Source organism: Podarcis filfolensis (assembly GCF_964270895.1).
Source record: "Podarcis filfolensis genome assembly, chromosome: 18".
Taxonomy (NCBI): Eukaryota; Metazoa; Chordata; class Lepidosauria; order Squamata; family Lacertidae; genus Podarcis; species Podarcis filfolensis.
This window is the reverse complement of record NC_139622.1, coordinates 9681543-9699688: the sequence shown is the minus strand read 5'-3', so window position 1 is coordinate 9699688 and position 18146 is coordinate 9681543. Positions and strand designations below refer to the sequence as shown.

At 47.3% G+C, this 18146-nt stretch overlaps 1 protein-coding gene across 2 annotated transcripts in view; it reads left to right on the top strand.

Moving 5' to 3' along the window:
* EFNA2 (ephrin A2) overlaps positions 1–17344 on the top strand; it is a 190381-nt gene extending 173037 nt beyond the window's left edge. For both annotated transcript variants that reach the window (XM_083594960.1, XM_083594959.1), the window contains exons 4-5: positions 8569–8634; positions 16655–17344. In XM_083594960.1, coding sequence (XP_083451086.1) covers positions 8569–8634; positions 16655–16782 — 194 coding nt within the window. In that variant the 3' untranslated portion in view covers positions 16783–17344. The remainder of the gene's footprint in view (positions 1–8568; positions 8635–16654) is intronic.
* Positions 17345–18146: the final 802 nt, after the last annotated feature.

Below are 18146 nucleotides of genomic sequence, written 5' to 3'. Positions count from 1 at the left end.
GCCCCCCCTCCCCATGGCGGGATATGCAGATGGAGGGGGTGTGGCTATGCAAACGAGGGCATTCTCCACTCTTCAATGGATCCCCATTGAGGAGGGCTCTCTCTCCAGCCGACAAAAGGTGACATCAGCGCTCCATTGTCGGGTTTTCTTGTCCGGGAGACAATATCGCTCCTCTGAGCCCCCCCGGGGTTGGGAGCGTGTAGATGAGAAGCGATGGGAAGAGAGGGAGGCGGGGAGGGGAATTAAAATGAAGCCCTCGACATTGTTGCCATCAATATCTCAGCAAGCCTCTGGGAACAATATTGAAATCCCCTGGGAACAGGGCTGCTATGGAATGTCAGCTCGGCAGAAACCAGCCCTCTGTTCAGAAACGAGGTCTTTCCCTGACATCCTTTAAGGACACAGCTATTTCCATTTATTCAGAATACTCTTTACACCCCGCCGTCATCCCCCTGAGGAGATCGGGCCGACACGCATTTAAATCAAAAAAGTGGTTTTTAAAACCCGAGCAAGCGAAGCTTAGCACCACGAACAGAATCTCCCAGAGATCTTAAGAACTTTTTGAACTACCCTGGACTTGGCGCTGCCGCATAAATCCCTGTTCTGCATCTGCAAGAAACCAACGTAAGCTTTGGAACTCCCTGCCACTTGACCCGGGCCAGGAACCTTTGATGAACTCTTTCGCACCTGCTAAAAACATTTTTTTGTTTCGACAAAATGCCAGCGTGTTTTTAGTTTACTGCTGGCTTTAATTCTTTGAATATTTAAACACACACATACATACAGTGGTACCTCGGGTTAAGTGCTTAATTCGTTCCGGAGGTCCATACTTAACCCGAAACTGTTCTTAACCTGAAGCACCACTTTAGCTAATGGGGCCTCCCGCTGCCGCCGGAGCACGATTTCTGTTCTCATCCTGAAGCAAAGTTCTTAACCTGAAGCACTATTTCTGGGTTAGCGGAGTCTGTAACCTGAAGCCTATGTAACCTGAAGCTTATGTAACCCGAGGTACCACTGTATTCTTTTGTTTTACTCTTTTTTAAACTTTATTGCAAAACAATTTACATATAAAATACAGACAAAGAGAATACCTTGATGACAACTAAACATTAACTAATAACACATCGTCTAACATCACACACACTTTTGACTTCCGGTTCACCTCATTGTGCTTTCTACATATTCTTAACCTTTATGCATTTCCTGTTATATCTGTTACATACCCAGAAAATTTCCTGCATTTATAGTTTTCCCTAATATTCAAGATTCAATCGAGACCTGTCAGGAGATGTGCATTTTCACAATATTGTTTTAGATATTCTTTAAATGTTATCCACTCTTTACACACTTTCTGGTTTCAGTTTCCTCTTACTCTCCGAGTCATTTTTGCAAGTTCCAAGTATTCTATCATCTTCACCTGCCAGTCAAGCTTTGTAGGAATTGAGTCACCTCTCCAGTTTTTTGCTACTAAAATTCTAGCCGCCGTAGTTGCAGACATAAAGATGGTTCTAAAGTTGTTGTTTTTTTATTTCAGTGGACATAAAGGCTTCTGGGTTTTATGGAAGGAGAATTTAAAGAACTTTTTGAGTTTGTTGTATATTATATCCCAGAATTCTTGTATCCTCACACAGTCCCACCATATGTGCATGAAAGTAAGGTAAAGGGACCCCTGACCATTAGGTCCAGTCGTGGCCGACTCTGGGGTTGCGGCGCTCATCTCGCTTTACTGGCCGAGGGAGCCGGCGTACAGCTTCCGGGTCATGTGGCCAGCAGGACTAAGCCGCTTCTGACGAACCAGAGCAGCGCACGGAAACGCCGTTTACTTTCCCGCCGGAGCGGTACCTATTGATCTACTTGCACTGGTGTGCTTTCGACCCCTTCTGATCGGCAAGTCCTAGGCTCTGTGGTTTAACCCACAGCGCCACCCGCGTCCCTTGTGCGGGGATTCGAACCGCTGACCTTCTGATCAGCAAGTCCTAGGCTCTGGGGTTTAACCCACAGCACCACCCGCGTTCCCTCAAACCAGGGAGCCAGCCCTAAAAAGAGAATAACGACAAGGTGCAAAATGGTGTCCACACCCATATTTCGGCCGCCACCATTTCTATTTTCTCATAATTCCTCATCACGAGGGAGGGAACCTTTCTCCCCATCGCTTCCCAGCGGCAAAGTGGGGCCACGAGCTTTTTAAAAAGGGGGACCTGCCATTCCTCACCCCGCCCCAAACTGCCCCATCTGTGGGGATTTTGGAGGGACAAAAATGCCAAGTTGCTTTTCCACAGCATTCCCTCTTTGTTGAGCTCCACTGCAAAAAATAAAGTCCCCAAAGTGGCAAAAAGCTCAGACATGAAAACAAACAGGACATTAGCCAACACATATCAAAACCCACACCCTTTTTTTTATTTAAAATTTTGCTCCATTAAAAAAAAACCCACCAAAGTAGATAGTGCCTGTGTTGAAAAAACAGCTGTGTGGTTTCTGAAAGAATCGTAATTTTTTCTTTATTGCTTCCTGGCTACTTTTTTTGTATCAAACGTCATGCTGTTTCCCTTCTTCCAAACATATGTGATTTTAGCAGGCAGAGAAGTGGGGGAATGACTCGTGATTCCTGCATTTTCCTGGTTCAGAAAATCCACACACCGCTCTGTGTTAATTCCTGGACGAAGATACGGGTTGTGAACAGAAGGAGCGGTTTAGAAACTTGAAAACGTTGTCCAGAAAGCACAAAACCTACATGTTGTTTGCTTTGGTGAAAATATTATCTTTTTTAAACAAAATTGAGAACCCCCAATCATTAGATCCCCATCCAAACACTTAATGTGTGTATCTGTAAATAGAAAGATATTGCAAAAATCCAAACGCTATCCAAAGCTCGCAGCAAATATATCCTTTCAAAGGCTCTCCCTTTTGAATTCCCAGCTCACTTGTTTTCGTCCTCCTGGTTGCAAGAGGTGGATAAGTCTCTTTATTTGATCAAATCAAGTCTTCATTGTTTTCAGCAAGGACCAGCATTTAAGAAGCGAAAACATTTTTGGTTAGACGAGCCTGCCCAAATGTTAAGTCGATGTGAGTTTTAATCTGTTTTTTTAAAAAGCTTATTGTTCTTTTAACCTCGAGAATTATTGTTTTATATTTTTTTGTAAACTGCTTTGGAGTTTGTATTTTTACAATCCAGAGCAGCATATCCTGCCTTGTGGAGGGTTGGGTCCCTTCCAACTCTGCGATTTTATGATTCTAGATAAGTTTCAAATAAAACCCAGAACCACGTCGAACACATTATCCAATGAAATAAAATAAAGCAGGACAGAGCGGATTTAAATTAAGAGTTTTTGAGTCCCATCGTGAACTCCAAGAAGGAAACTTTCAAGATACGCGAGGTCAGGTTCCTGGTGGGTTTTGCTAATGCAGTTCTTCGCGATATACAGGTGAAACTCGAAAAATTAGAATATCGTGGGAAAGTTCGTTGATTTCAGGAATTCAACTTGAATGGTGAAACTATGAGATCAACTCGTGACATGCAAAGCGCGATGTGCTTCTGCTTCTCAGAGGTCCAATCTTGCTCGACTTGCAATCCTTGTTTTGCTGATTTCCTTGAATATTCTAATTTTCTGAGATGGTTAATTTGGGGTTTTCACCAGCTGTACGCCATGATCATGGCAGTGATCACAAATCAAGGCTTGACATATCTCGCTTTGCATGTCACGAGTCTGTCTCATATATTAGTTTCACCTTTCAAGTTGAATTCCTGAAATCAACGAACTTTTCCATGATATTCTAATTTTTCGAGTTTCACCTGTAGAACAAATCAAGGCTTGACATATCTCGCTTTGCATGTCACGAGTCTATATCATATATTAGTTTCACCTTTCCAGTTGAATTCCTGAAATCAAGGAACTTTCTCACAATATTCTAATTTTTCGAGTTTCACCTGATTCTTCATTTCTTTAACGCCTCTCCATTCAGAAGGAGCGTTAAGGATAGGACAAGAGATGCAGATGAGCTGAGGGCAACACTTGAATCTACAGTTCCCTGGATAAGCGATGCTCTTAAATCGGTGTCTGACCGTGGTGTTAACACGAATTTTCAGTGACCCTTCCGAGCAAAGGCCTTTTCTTCAAACAGGATGTCCCCCGCCTGGCTCCCGAGTCGGGACTGTCAAGGCCAATCCGTTTCAGGGACAGATGGAAAATCCACCTTGTCAAGTCACGGCCTCCCTAAAAGTGCTTTTCAAATGCACCTTTTCTTTCCGCCCCTCAGCCCAACTGCCCATCCTAATCCGGGCCAATTTCATGCCTCGGAGAGTTCCCACCCACCACCCCGAGCTTTTAATTGCAAACTTTTTGCTCTTTCTCTCAAACCCACCCAGCCTCCTCCTCCTCCTCTTCGCCCGCCTCTCCCGACTTATCTGCACAGTGCCATCAGAAGCGTATCATTTGCCTTGTCAGGTTTTTATTGGGGGAAATCCGAACATGTCCAAGGATGTACGGCGGAGAAAAGCGCCCCGCTTGGGGGTCGGACAACTTTTGACATCAGTTTGATCAAAGATGCGGTATTAAAAGCGGGAGCTTTTGTGCGTGGAATTCGCCCCCTCCCCAAATCGCCCGGCTAAAGAAACGGAGGAAGCACCTCGGAGATGGTTAAGCTTCTTAGCAGGGGCTGGGCGACATCTGTGGGTCAAACGGCAATCGGCGCAAGGTCTTTCCCATGGGGGGGGACACATCTGGTAGGCCGCTGTGAGAATAGGATGCTGGACACAGCCTCAGCCCAGAAGCCAAGCTCTTCCGATGCTCCTATGTAGGAAAGGATATATTGGCAATGCCAGATTTACATACAGTGGTACCTCGGGTTAAGAATATTAATTCATTCCAGAGGTCCGTTCTTAACCTGAAACTGTTCTTAACCTGACTGAAGCACCACTTTAGCTAATGGGGCCTCCTGCTGCTGCCGCACGATTTCTGTTCTCGTCCTGAAGCAAAGTTCTTAACCTGAGGTACTATTTCTGGCTTAGCGGAGTCTGTAACCTGAAGCGTCTGTAACCTGAGGTACCACTGTATAAGCTAAACAAGCTATAGCTTAGGGCCCCACTCTCTTCGGGCCCCCCCCCCAAACAAATTAAAGGGGGGGGACTGGATGTACATTTCCAAAACATAAGATAAAAAACAAACAAAATAAAACCTACATCCAACAACAGTGTTTTGTCTTGTGTAGGCTCCTAGGATGTAAGTCATGGGCCCCGCCAGCTCGCTTGCTCTCTAAAATATCATTGGTTTGCTCATTTCTATATATAGGGTGTGGGATGCAGGTGGCGCTGTACGTTAAACCACAGAGCCTAGAACTTGCCGATCAGAAGGTCGGCGGTTCAAATCTCCGCAACGGGGTGAGCTCCCATTGCTCGGTCCCTGCTCCTGCCAACCTAGCAGTTCGAAAGCACACCAGTGCAAGTAGATAAATAGGTACCGCTCCGGCGGGAAGGTAAACGGCGTTTCCGTGCGCTGCTCTGGTTCGCCAGAAGCGGCTTAGTCCTGCTGGCCACATGACCCGGAAGCTGTACGCCAGCTCCCTTGGCCAGTAAAGCGAGATGAGCGCCGCAACCCCAGAGACGGCCATGACTGGACCTAATGGTCAGGGGTCCCTTTACCTTTACCTATCGATGTGCAAAGCTCTGAAAAACTTAGGGGACTCCTGAACCCTGGTATCCCTGATTGGCGGAATTGGCACTTTTGCAGGTGCCACCTGGGTAAAGGTAAATGACCCCTGGACGGTTAAGTCCGGTCAAAGGTGATTATGGGGTTGCAGCGCTCATCTCTGCTTTCAGGCCAAGGGAGCCGGCGTTTGTCCGCAGACAGCTTCCTGGGTCATGTGGCCAGCAGGACTAAACCGCTTCTGGTGCAACGGGACACTGTGACGGTAACCAGAGTGCACGGAAACACCGTTTACCTTCCTGCCACAGCGGTACCTACTGATCTACTTGCACTGGTGTGCTTTCGAACTGCTAGGTTGGCAGAAGCTGGGACAGAGCAGCGGGAGCTCACCCCATCGAGGGGATTCGAACCGCCGACCTTCTGATCAGCAAACCCAAGAGGCTCAGTGGTTTATACCACAGCGCCACCCGCATTCCCAAAGGTGCCACATAATATCCATACTGCATCTATAAGAACTCAATCGTTTAGTGTGGCTGCGACAAGACTCATTCCTTGTCAACGTGTATTGGCGCGATGTAGTGGTTAAAGTGTCAGACTAAGGCCTCGGAGACCGGGGTTCGAATCCCTCCCACCCAGGACCGGATTTAGGTTTGATGATGCCCTCAGTTCTGAAGGTAATGGGGCCCTTAATATGTCCAGCTGTCCTTTGTCAACAACAAATTGTCATCTTTTTTGTGCTGAATATACAGGTGAAACTCGAAAAATTAGAATATTGTGGGAAAGTTCATTGATTTCAGGAATTCAGCTTGAATGGTGAAACTAATATATGAGATCAACTCGCGACATGCAAAGCGAGATGTGCTTCTACTTCTCAGAGGTTCAATCTTGCTCGATTTGCAATCCTTGTTTTGCTGATTTCCTTGAATATTCTAATTTTCTGAGATGGTTAATTTGGGGTTTTCACCAGCTGTACGCCATGATCATGGCAATGATCGCAAATCAAGGCTTGACATATCTCGCTTTGCATGTCACGAGTCTGTCTCATATAATAGTTTCACCTTTGAAGTTGAATTACTGATTTGTCTGGCAGGGCAAAAAGCCCAGAATTAAATTTAAGATATTAACGGATTCAAAGGAAAGAGGGGGGTTTGCCCTGCCAGACTTTAAATTGTACTATGAAGCGGCAGCTTTCTGCTGGCTGAAAGAATGGCTGCTTCTTGAAAACACAGACATTTTGGATTTGGAAGGTTTTAACAATATTTTTGGGTGGCATGCATATTTGTGGTATGACAAGGTTAAAGCACACAAAAGTTTTAAAAACCATATTGTCAGAAAAGCACTATTAAATGTCTGGGTTAGATATAAAGACTTGCTGGAAAACAAAACTCCAAGGTGGCTGTCGCCAATGGAAGCTAAGGCAGTCAAAAAGTTAAATATGGAGTCCAAGTGGCCAAGATACTGGGAAATTTTGGAAAAGGAAGGGGACAAACTGAGATTGCAGAGCTTTGAGAAATTAAAAGGGAAGGTGAGAGATTGGTTGCACTATCATCAAATAAATGAAGCGTTTAAACTGGACAGTAAAATTGGCTTCCAGGTGGAAAAATCAAAATTGGAGACAGAACTGTTAGAACCCAGTACTAAGAACTTGTCAAAAATGTACAATTTGCTGCTGAAATGGAATACACAAGATGAAATGGTCAAATCAGCCATGATTAAATGGGCTCAGGACATTGGTCATAATATTTTGTTTGCTGATTGGGAAAAGTTGTGGACCACCGGGATGAAATTTACGGCATGTAATGCCTTAAGAGAAAATATTATGAAAATGATATACAGGTGGTACATAACCCCAGTCAAGCTTGCAAAGATTTACCATTTGCCTGATAATAAATGTTGGAAATGTAAAGAAACTGAAGGTACATTTTTTCATCTTTGGTGGACTTGCCCGAAGATTAAGGCATTCTGGGAAATGATCTATAATGAACTTAAAAAAGGTATTTAAATATACTTTCTCCAAGAAACCAGAGGCCTTTCTCTTGGGTATTGTCGGCCAAGGGGTGTTAAAGACGGATATAACTTTCTTTATGTATGCTACAACAGCAGCTAGAATACTTATTGCGAAGTACTGGAAGACGCAAGAGTTACCCACACTGGAAGAATGGCAGATGAAGGTGATAGACTACATGGGCTTGGCAGAAATGACGAGCAGAATCCGAAACCAGGGAAGAGAAGCAGCGCAAGAAGAATGGAAAAAATTCAAGGACTATTTAAAGAAATATTACAAAGTTAATGAAAGTTAGAATGATGTTGGACTGGAAAGTAAATGGTTACTATTAGCAATGGTTAAGACAAGGAGAATAAGGAAGATTAGTTTAAATTTAAATTAAAATAAGGGAAGATTTGCTGAGTAATCGATAAGAATTTGGAATACAGAAAAGGGAGGCATGAGGAAGTCGGGGAAGAAAGGTACAAGAAATTAGGATAAGAAATGGTACGTGTTTTTTGTTTTGTTTTTGTCTTTGTATGTTTATGTATGTTATGTTTATATGGAAAAAATTCTTGAATAAAAATATTTTTTTAAAAAAAAAATTAAGTTGAATTACTGAAATCAATGAACTTTCCCACGATATTCTACTTTTTCGAGTTTCACCTGTATGCTATATGGTAATTTATGGACCTAATAGATATCTCAAGCCTTTTGCACATGTGGCCATGCAACCAGTCCATGCAGAATGTAGGCACCCGATATATAGGATTCTGAAACGGAGCCGGGATTTGTGAACAGGGGCTTTAGAAACAACCCTATAAATTTGCCCTCCAGCATTTTGGAAATGTGTAAAATTGAAACTTTATGTAGGACACATATGGCGGTTTTTTTGGTGATGATGTTCTGTCTCTCCTCTCCCTCTGCCCCTTTTGTCTCTTGCAGCGGCGACGCCTCCGAACTTGGTCGACAAGCCCTGCTTAAAGCTGAAGGTTTATGTGCGGCCGACAAGTAAGTGATGTCTGGGGACACCGGAAAGATCCTCTGCAGGTTCCAGGGTGCAAGTTCGGCAAATCCCAGGGTGCAAATTTGCACACAAACACATACTGTATTTTTCGCTCTATAAGGTGCACCAGACCACAAGACGCACCTAGTTTTTGGAGGAGGAAAACAAGAAAAAAAATATTCCGAATCTCAGAAGCCAGAACAGCAAGAGGGATCGCTGCGCAGTGAAAGCAGCAATCCCTCTTGCTGTTCTGGCTTCTGGGATAGCTGCGCAGCCTGCATTCGCTCCATAAGACACACACACATTTCCCCTTACTTTTTAGGAAGGAAAAAGTGAGTCTTATAGAGCACAAAATACAGTACCCATCTGGTATTCGTGATTCAGGGATCGGGTCTCTGCGAATCCCAGCCAGGGCAGGATTCGTGGCTCAGAAACCATGTCGAAATACATTCTGAAACTCGCCATTTGAGAGAAAACACTTTTCAGAGCGCGTGTTTTTTAGCGGGGGGTGGGTGGGCAATGCAGTTAAGAAATGCAGGGTTTTGTCAATTATTATTTTATCCCCTCCCTGCGAGAAGCCAAGTTACAGGGAACCAGGCAGAGGGCCTTCTCGGTGGTGGCACCCGCCCTGTGGAACACCCTCCCAACAGATGTCAAAGAGAACAACAACTACCAGACTTTTAGAAGACATCTGAAGGCAGCCCTGTTTAGGGAAGCTTTTAATGTTTAATAGGTTATTTTAATATTCTGTTGGAAGCCACCCAGAGTGGCTGGGGAAACCCAGTCAGATGGGTGGGGTTTATTATTATTATTATTATTATTATTATTATTATTATTATTATTTACTTTATATACCGTCTCTCTCTGCTGGGGGAGCTGTGAAGCAGACAAGAAACTCACCCAGCAAGACTCTCCCCTAGGTTTGTAGAGGACGTGGGTGTTTGCGTGGCTGTCAGACCTGAGCACTTTCTGAGAATTGTAGAGTCGGAAGGGACCTCTTGAGTCATCTAGTCCAACCCTCTGAAATGCAGGAATCTCAGCTAAAGCATCCACGACAGAGGTCCATCCAACCTCTGCTTAAAAACCACCAGGGAAGGAGAGCCCACAACCTCCCAAGGGAGAATGCTCCATTAGCTCTTACTGTCAGAAAGTTATTCCTGATGTTTAGTCGGAAAGTCCTTTGTCGTAACTTGAATCCATCGGTTCAGGTCTTTTCCTCCAGAGCACCCAAAAACAAGTTTCTCCATCTTCCATGTGACAGCCTATTGGAAGATGGCCGTCATATCCCCTCTCAGTCTCTAAAGATACCCAGCTCCTTCGACCGTTCTTCATCAGGCTTGGCTTCCAGACCCTTGATCATCTTGGTCACCCTCCTCTGCACACCTTGCAGCTTGTCAATCTCCTCCTTAAACTGTGGCGCCCAGAAGTGGGAACAGGACACCAGGTGTGGTCTGAGCAAGGCAGAATAGAGTGGGATTATGACTTCCCTTAGGGACGCAGGTGGCGCTGTGGATTAAACCACAGAGCCTAGGACCTGCTGATCAGAAGGTCGGCGGTTCGAATCCCCGCGACGGGGTGAGCTCCCATTGCTCGGTCCCTGCTCCTGCCAACCTAGCAGCTCAAAAGCACATCAAAGTGCAAGTAGATAAATAGGTACCGCTCCGGTGGGAAGGTAAATGGCGTTTCCGTGCGCTGCTCTGGTTTGCCAGAAGCGGCTTAGTCATGCTGGCCACATGACCCAGAAGCTGTACACCGGCTCCCTCGGCCAGTAAAGCGAGATGAGCGCGCAACCCCAGAGTCGGTCACGACTGGACCTAATGGTCAGGGGTCCCTTTACCTTTACCTATGACTTCCCTTGATCTGGACACTAGATTTCTGTTTGATGCAGCCTAGAACAGCGTTAGCCTTTTTTGCTGCTGCATCACATGGCTGACTCGCACTGTATCCCCTGAATATCTGGTCTGGTTTTTGCTGCTGTTGCTGTACAGTGGTCCCTTGGTTCTCAAGCTTAATCTGTTCCAGAAGTCCGTTCCAAAACCAAAGCGTTCCAAAACCAAGGCTTGCTTTCCCATAGAAAGCAATGCAAAATGGATTAACCCGTTCCAAACTTTTAAAAACAACCCCTGAAACAGCAGTTGAACAGGAATTTTACTATCTATCGAGACCGTTGATCCATAAATGAAAGCAATGATCAATGTACTGTACTATAAAATAAGTAAGACCGTGTTGTAGATTTAAAAGATAAAAATAATTACCTGCGCTGATGATCGTCACAAAAACAAATGAACCGAAAAAGCCACAAAAACTCAAAATAAATCACAAAAACAAAAGCGCCAAACTTAATCTGTTCCGGAAGCCCGTTTGACTTCCGAAATGATCGAAAACCAAGTCTTGGCTTCTAATTGGTGCAGGCGCCCTGGAAACAATAGCCGACAGCCGCATCGGCTGCTCGGCTTCCGAAAAACGTTCGAAAACCGGAACACTTACTTCCGGGTTTTCGGCGTTTGGGAACCAAGGCGTTTGAGAACCAAGGCATTTGGGAACCAAAACGTTTGAGAACCAAGGTCCCACTGTATGTTCATAGTAATGGCGACGATGCAAAACATTTTCCAGGGAAACTGGAAGAACAAACCTTTCCTTCCGCATGTTTTCCCCGTGAGATCAAATCAGTGAAAGGTCTATTAGACCCCGACCCCATCTGCACCGACCTTCACCCCACTCTTTCTAAACCCACTTCAACCGCTGGCTTTCTTGGCGGCGGGTGAAATGCCAGGCGCAGGGGGAGCTTTTGGCCCGAGAAAATAGCACCCGAGCGTCACTCAGATCTCCGACAAATTATCTTCGGTTCTGCTCTGGGGCTGGAAGAAAGAAGGAAATAAAATAAATCTAGATTGATGCCTGCTTGGTACATAACCCCACAGGGCTGCTTTTGTTTTCGCAGAGGGGGGAAAAAAGAGAGCAAATTATTTTAGGGGTTTTTTTGTTTTTTCTTCCCTCTTTTCTTTTTCGTAAAAAGCCGGCCTCCAGCTCTCCGTACAGGGGAGTTTCTCCCCCACTTCCCCCGAATCAAATAGGCGCAGCTGTTGTAGAGAAAAAAGAAAACACAAATTAATAATTTTCTCCTCCTGTTAACGTATAATTAGTATTTGGCCACAGCTCTTCCCAGGGAGCAGGTAGAAAAGAGTGAGAAATGTCAGAGTCTAAAGGGATATTCTAAGGGCTTGGTTTTCCCTTTCCTTGTTTCATGTGTGTATGTGTGTGTGATGGAGGCAGCTTTTAAAGAAAACAAGAACGCTTTGCTAATGAAAGAATAAATGGCTTTTTCAAAAAATATATTTAAAAACCCGGGTGGTTATGGGCTGTTAGGCCTGTCAGTTTCTCGTTTATTTCCCCACCCATGAATTTCAGTCGCCACATCAGTTTGTGAATTCTCTCCCCCCACTCTAAAAAGCCAGTGTTTTCTGCAAATTTATCCTAACTACATCTAATTGCATGCAGTTTCACTAATTGGCACATTGTTGCAAAGCAGTTTTCTGATGGCTGCGCTGACTGGGGCCGATGGGGCTATAGTCCCAAAAATCCGGAGGACACCAGGTTCAGAGAGGCTGAGATATAGGGTCGCCCCTTTAGGGAACCAAATGTCCTATAGGACTCCAACCTATCTGGGCATGAGCTGCAATGATCTTAGTGGGACATACCTTGGTGTAGACCTGCGTAGGACCTCACTGTAAGGCTGCTGCCTGGAACCCATTTACGAAGGAATACATCCCATTGGAAGTTGATGATGATGATGATGATGATATTTATACCCCTCCCATCCGGCTGGGTTTCTCCAGCCACTCTGGGTAGCTTCCAACAGAACACCAAAAGCAGAATAAAACAGCAGTCATTAAAAACTTTCCTAAACAGGGCTCCCTTCAGATGTCTTCTAAAGGTCAGATCATTGTTTATTTCCTTGACATCTGATGGGAGGGCGTTCCACAGGGCGGGCACCACCACCGAGAAGGCCCTCTGCCTGGTTCTCTGTAACCTCACCTCTCGCAGGGAGGGAACTGCCAGAAGGCCCTCAGAGCTGGACCTCAGTGTCCGGGCTGGACGATGGGGGTGGAGACGCTCCTTCAGGTCTACTGGTCCAAGGCCATTTAGGGCTTTCAAGGTCAGCACCAACACTTTGAATTGTGCTCGGAAACGTACTGGGAGCCAATGGAGGTCTTTCAGGACCAGTGTTATGTGATCTCAGTGGCTGCTCCCAGTCCCCAGTCTAGCTGCCGCATTCTGGATTAGTTGTGGTTTCCGGGTCACCTTCAAAGGCAGCCCCACGTACAGGGCATGGCAGTAGTCCAAGCGGGAGATAACCAGAGCATGCACCACTCTGGCCAGACAGTCTGCGGACAGGGAGGGTCTCATCCTGCATACCAGATGGAGCTGCCCTGGACACAGAATTGACCTGCACCTCCATGGACAGCTGTGAGTCCAGAATGACCCCCAGGCTGCGCACCTGGTCCTTCAGGGGCACAGTCACCCCATTCAGGACCAGGGAGACCCCCACACCCGCCCACCTCCTGTCCCCCAAAAACTGTCCTTCTGTCTTGTCAGGATTCAACCTCAATCTGTTAGCCGCCATCCATCCTCCAACCGCCTCCAGACACTCACACAGGGCCTTCATCGCATAGCTTTGCAGCAGTCTGTCTTGTTTGCTGAAGGTCCCAGGTTCATAGAGTCAAATCATTGTCGAGTTGAAAGGGACCCTGAGGGTCATCCAGCCCAACCCCCCTGGAATGCAGGAATCTTTCACCCAATGTGGGACTTGAACCCACAACCTTGAGATTAAAAGCCTGGTGAGGATGCCAGCAAGCTGGTAGAGCGACCAAGATGATCAAGGGTCTGGAAACCAAGCCTGATGAAGAACGGTCGAAGGAGCTGAGTGTGTTGAGCCTGGAAAAGGGGAGACTGAGAGGAGCTACGATAGCCATCTTCTGATATCTTAAGGGCTGTCACAGGGACGATGGACCAGGCTTGGTTTCTCCTGCTCTGGAGGGTCTGGACTCGGACCAAGAGCTGTTGAGGTCCCTTCAAACTCTACATTTCTGTCATTCTATGCTCTACCAACGCAGCTATTTATGCTCCTGCATATCCTTCCCTCTTCTATGATTACGACAATCATTTTGCTCATAATAATCCTGGACGGTGAAGGGGGGGCAGCAGTGGAGCCGAACGCGGAACACAAAGGGGGGATTGGCATCTGTGGGTATTGTATTCTTTCCCCCTCCTCCTCCCCTGGCTATGATCCTGCAAAAACCACCCTTAATCCCGTCGTAAACTTTAAAAGACGAGACAAGCCAGGGGAACGGCGTTCGCAGTAATTTAGCCGATGCGTTTCTGCACCGCCGGCTGACAAGGGGCCTTTTGCAGGCAGGATTATCGGGCGGGCGAGAAGCAGCCGCCCTTTGACCCCTCGACCGCAGGCAGGGCCAATAATAATAATAATAATAATAATAATAATAATAATAATAATAATAATAAATTATACCCCGCCCATCTGGCTGAGTTTCCCCAGCCACTCTGGGCGGCTTCCAATCAAATGTTAAAAACAATACAGCATTAAATATTATAAACTTCCCTAAACAGGGCTGCCTTCAGATGTCTTTTAAAAAGAAGATAGCTGCTTATTTCCTTCGCATCTGAAGGGAGGGCGTTCCACAGGGCGGGCGCCACCACCAAGAAGGCCCTCTGCCTGGTTCCTTGTAACCTCGCTTCTCGCAGGGAGGGAACAGCCAGAAGGCCCTCGGCGCTGGACCTCAGTGTCCGGGGTGGAAGATGGGGGTGGAGACGCTCCTTCAGGTATACTGGGCCGTTTAGGGCTTTCAAGGTCAGCACCAACACTTTGAATTGTGCTCGGAAACGTACTGGGAGCCAATGCAGATCTCTCAGGACCGGTGTTATGTGGTCCCGGCAGCCACTCCCAGTCACCAGTCTAGCTGCCACATTCTGGATTAATTGCAGTTTCCAGGTCACCTTCAAAGGCAGCCCCATGTAGAGCGCATTGCAGTAGTCCAAGCGGAAGATAACTAGAGCATGCACCACTCTGGCCAGACAGTCCGCGGGCAGGGAGGGTCTCATCCTGCGTACCAGATGGAACTGCCCTGGACACAGAATTGACCTGCGCCTCCATGGACAGCTGTGAGTCCAAAATGACTCCCAGGCTGCACACCTGGTCCTTCAAGGGCACAGTTACCCCATTCAGGACCAGGGAGTCCTCCACACCCGCCCGCCCCCTGTCCCCCCAAAACAGTACTTCTGTCTTGTCAGGATTCAACCTCAATCTGTTAGCCACAAGGCCACCAGCCCCCAAGAGGCATCCTTGGCACTGGAAGATCTTGGCAAAGCTCCGCAGGCTGGCTGGGGTCCATTGAGCAAAAAAATAAATAAAAATGCCTCCCGTTTATTTTGAAATGGACTCTTGCCTGCGAGAGGCAGCCAGAGGGTGGCTTGTCGACATGCAGCCCTTTCCCTCTGGGTCCTGACCCTCTTCCTTTCTGCACACCCACACTGCCCACGAGAGAAAGCTGGCAACCTGGGCGGCTGGGCTGGGGCCAGGAAATGGCGAGATGAAGACAGAGCTGGGTTGCAGAAATGCACCGTCCAGCGAGGAGCCCGGCTGCTGGGTGAGGCCAAAGGGAGACCCCTCTAGTCCAGCGTTCTGTTCTCGCAGTGGCTGGCCGGATGCCCTGAGCGCAACAGGATGTCTCCCCTCCTTCAGGAATCTCTCCAGCAAGTACCGTATTTTTCGCTCTATAAGACGCACCAGACCACAAGACGCACCTAGTTTTTGGAGGAGGAAAACAAGAAAAAAGATATTCTGAATCTCAGAAGCCAGAACTGAAAGAGGGATCGCTGCGCGGTGAAAGCAGCAATCCCTCTTGCTGTTCTGGCTTCTGGGATAGCTGCGCAGCCTGCATTCGCTCCATAAGACGCACACACATTTCCCCTTACTTTTTAGGAGGGAAAAAGTGAGTCTTATAGAGCAAAAAATACGGGCTGCTTTGAGATGTCTTCTAAATGTCAGATAGTTGTTTATTTCCTTGACATCAGATGGGAGGGCGCCACCACCAAGAAGGCCCTCCGCCTGGTTCCCTGTAACCTCACTTCTCGCATGGAGGGAACTGCCGGAAAACTCCCAGAGATGGACCACGGTGTCCGGGCTGGACAATGGGGGTGGAGACGCTCCTTCAGGGATACTGGGCTGTTTAGGGCTTTCAAGGTCAGCACCAACACTTTGAATTGTGCTCGGAGACGTACTGGGAACCAATGTAGGTCTTTCAGGGCCGGTGTTATATGGTATCGGCGACCGCTCCCAGTCACCAGATGCGTAGGAGGGGGGGGTGCAATTTGATCAAATCAAATGAAAAAATTTGACAATAAAAATACATATCTATCGATAAGTCTTACTTAATATACTTCAAACCAATACCAGTGTTTTTTGTACATGATATCATCCGTCTTGGGTTGAATCCCTTTCCAAGTTATTGTGTTGTTGACTTGCTTCCACCTCATTATGGTTTTCTCTGTTGAAGTTTTGATGCTCCTGATTTCTCATTTTCCCGATTAATCATGCCATCTCTGCGTAGTCCAGTAGTTTCATCTGCCAGTCCACATTCATCTTTTCATATTTCCAACTCTGGGTGAGCAACATCCTTGCAGCTGTTACGTAGCGTACATAAACAGTCTTTTCAGTTCTTTCGGTATCTCTGCACCTACAATTCTTAACAAAAAGCCTTCTAGGTTTTTTTAAACAAAGGTTATTTTAAACATTTTTTTCCAACTCATTATCTATCATCTCCCAGAATTCCTTTATCGCTTTACAGTTCCACCACATGTGGCGAAAGGTGCCTTCCTTCTCTTTGCATTTCCAACATTTGACCTTGCTCCGAACATTTTCGCTTATTTGTTGGGAGTCAAATACCCAGCGGTACATCATTCACTCCCTCTTCCCCTTCTTATACCCCCTCTTTTGTTTCCTCGCAGACGATTCTCTCTACGAGTCCCCAGAACCGATATTCACCAGCAATAACTCCTGCCACAGCTTCCGGGTCCCCGAGACTTTCTTCGTGGTGGTGGTGGTCCCAGTTTTCTGGACTATCCTGACTTCCTAGCCCTGCTAGGTGAGGACAGAAGAGGAAGAAAACTGGAGCTCTTTTCAGCAGCCGCTGGGGGGGGGAAACGAGGGGGGAGGATTGAAAAAGCGAGAGAGAGAGAGAGAGGGCGTGAACGAAGAATGAAGAGAGAACTCGCGGCGATGACTTTGTTCAGTTTTGTGTGGGGAGGGAAGGGTGTGTAGTCAATGGATCTCTGAACTGCGGTCTCAGCCACAGACGAGCTTGCGGATCGGGGCACCTAAGACAGCCAGGTGGACGGACCCTGCCTCCATTTCCCAGGTCAAGCCACTGTTACGGTTCACAACCGGACCCCCGCTACACCCCATCAGATCTGGGGCGGCGGAAGGATCGGTGAGATAGCTGGACAGAGAAGGCAAGAGACCGGTTTCTGAAAACCTGCGGCGGGAGGCAAGCAGGTTCTGTGCTTCCAAGACGCTCTGCGGATCATTTTCGTCTGGCCGGGACACAACCCCGTTGGGGGGTTCCTGTTTTCCCTCCCCCACCCCATGGGGTTTTTCTTTTCAAAAATTCTAGACCAAATATAGTCTCCTTCCTTGAACCCCCCTCTGTTCCTTCCTCCCAGCTTTGGTTTTTTTGTGCCGGTCTTTTTTCTGCAACTGGAACCGAAAGAGACATCGCAGTGAGGAGGGAGGAGCAGGTGCCTCACCTATTGCCCTTCTGTTTTCCCCTCTTCCTCTCTGTGTCCCCTTGGACAAAGGCGGGCAGCCCGTTCCACCGCGGTGGCCAAATTCCCTGACTCGCAAAACGCACACACCAGGCAGCTAGGATTGGGGGGCCTAGGAGCCAAAGGGGACCACCAGCCCCCTGAACCACACAGAGGACTAGGATCCTGCCCTGCCCAAATCAGCCTTTGCTTTAGACCCACCCCCACCCCCTGTTTCTGTTAACTATTGTTGGTGCAGCGGACCCACTGCCATCCGGACCCAGCAGGTCAAACCAACGCCTCGCATGTTGCGTAAGACGTCGCCGGTCTACGGGAGAGGAGATGTTCTGCCCGTCGCTCCAAAGAGGAGGACTCTGGACTTGACACAATGGCTGGGCAAGGGGTTTCTTGCGCCGTGGGAGGGTTGCTTTTAAACCCCGTGAGGAGTTGGGGGAAGGCAGGGAGGAGACCAGCGCATGGTATGGCCAACTACGTATGACACAACTTGGTGAGCGATGGAGGTTGTCTTGTCTGTGTGTCCATCCCCACACCTGCTTGGGGCATCATCCGCAAGTGTTTAGCAACAGACACCAGGGTCACAGAGAGCCCAACTCTAAGCAGTGGGGTGTTTGGGGTCGGCAGCCCTGCTCCCTGTTCTGCAGTCGCCTGCACCGTCCAGCGAAAATTGCCCATGGCC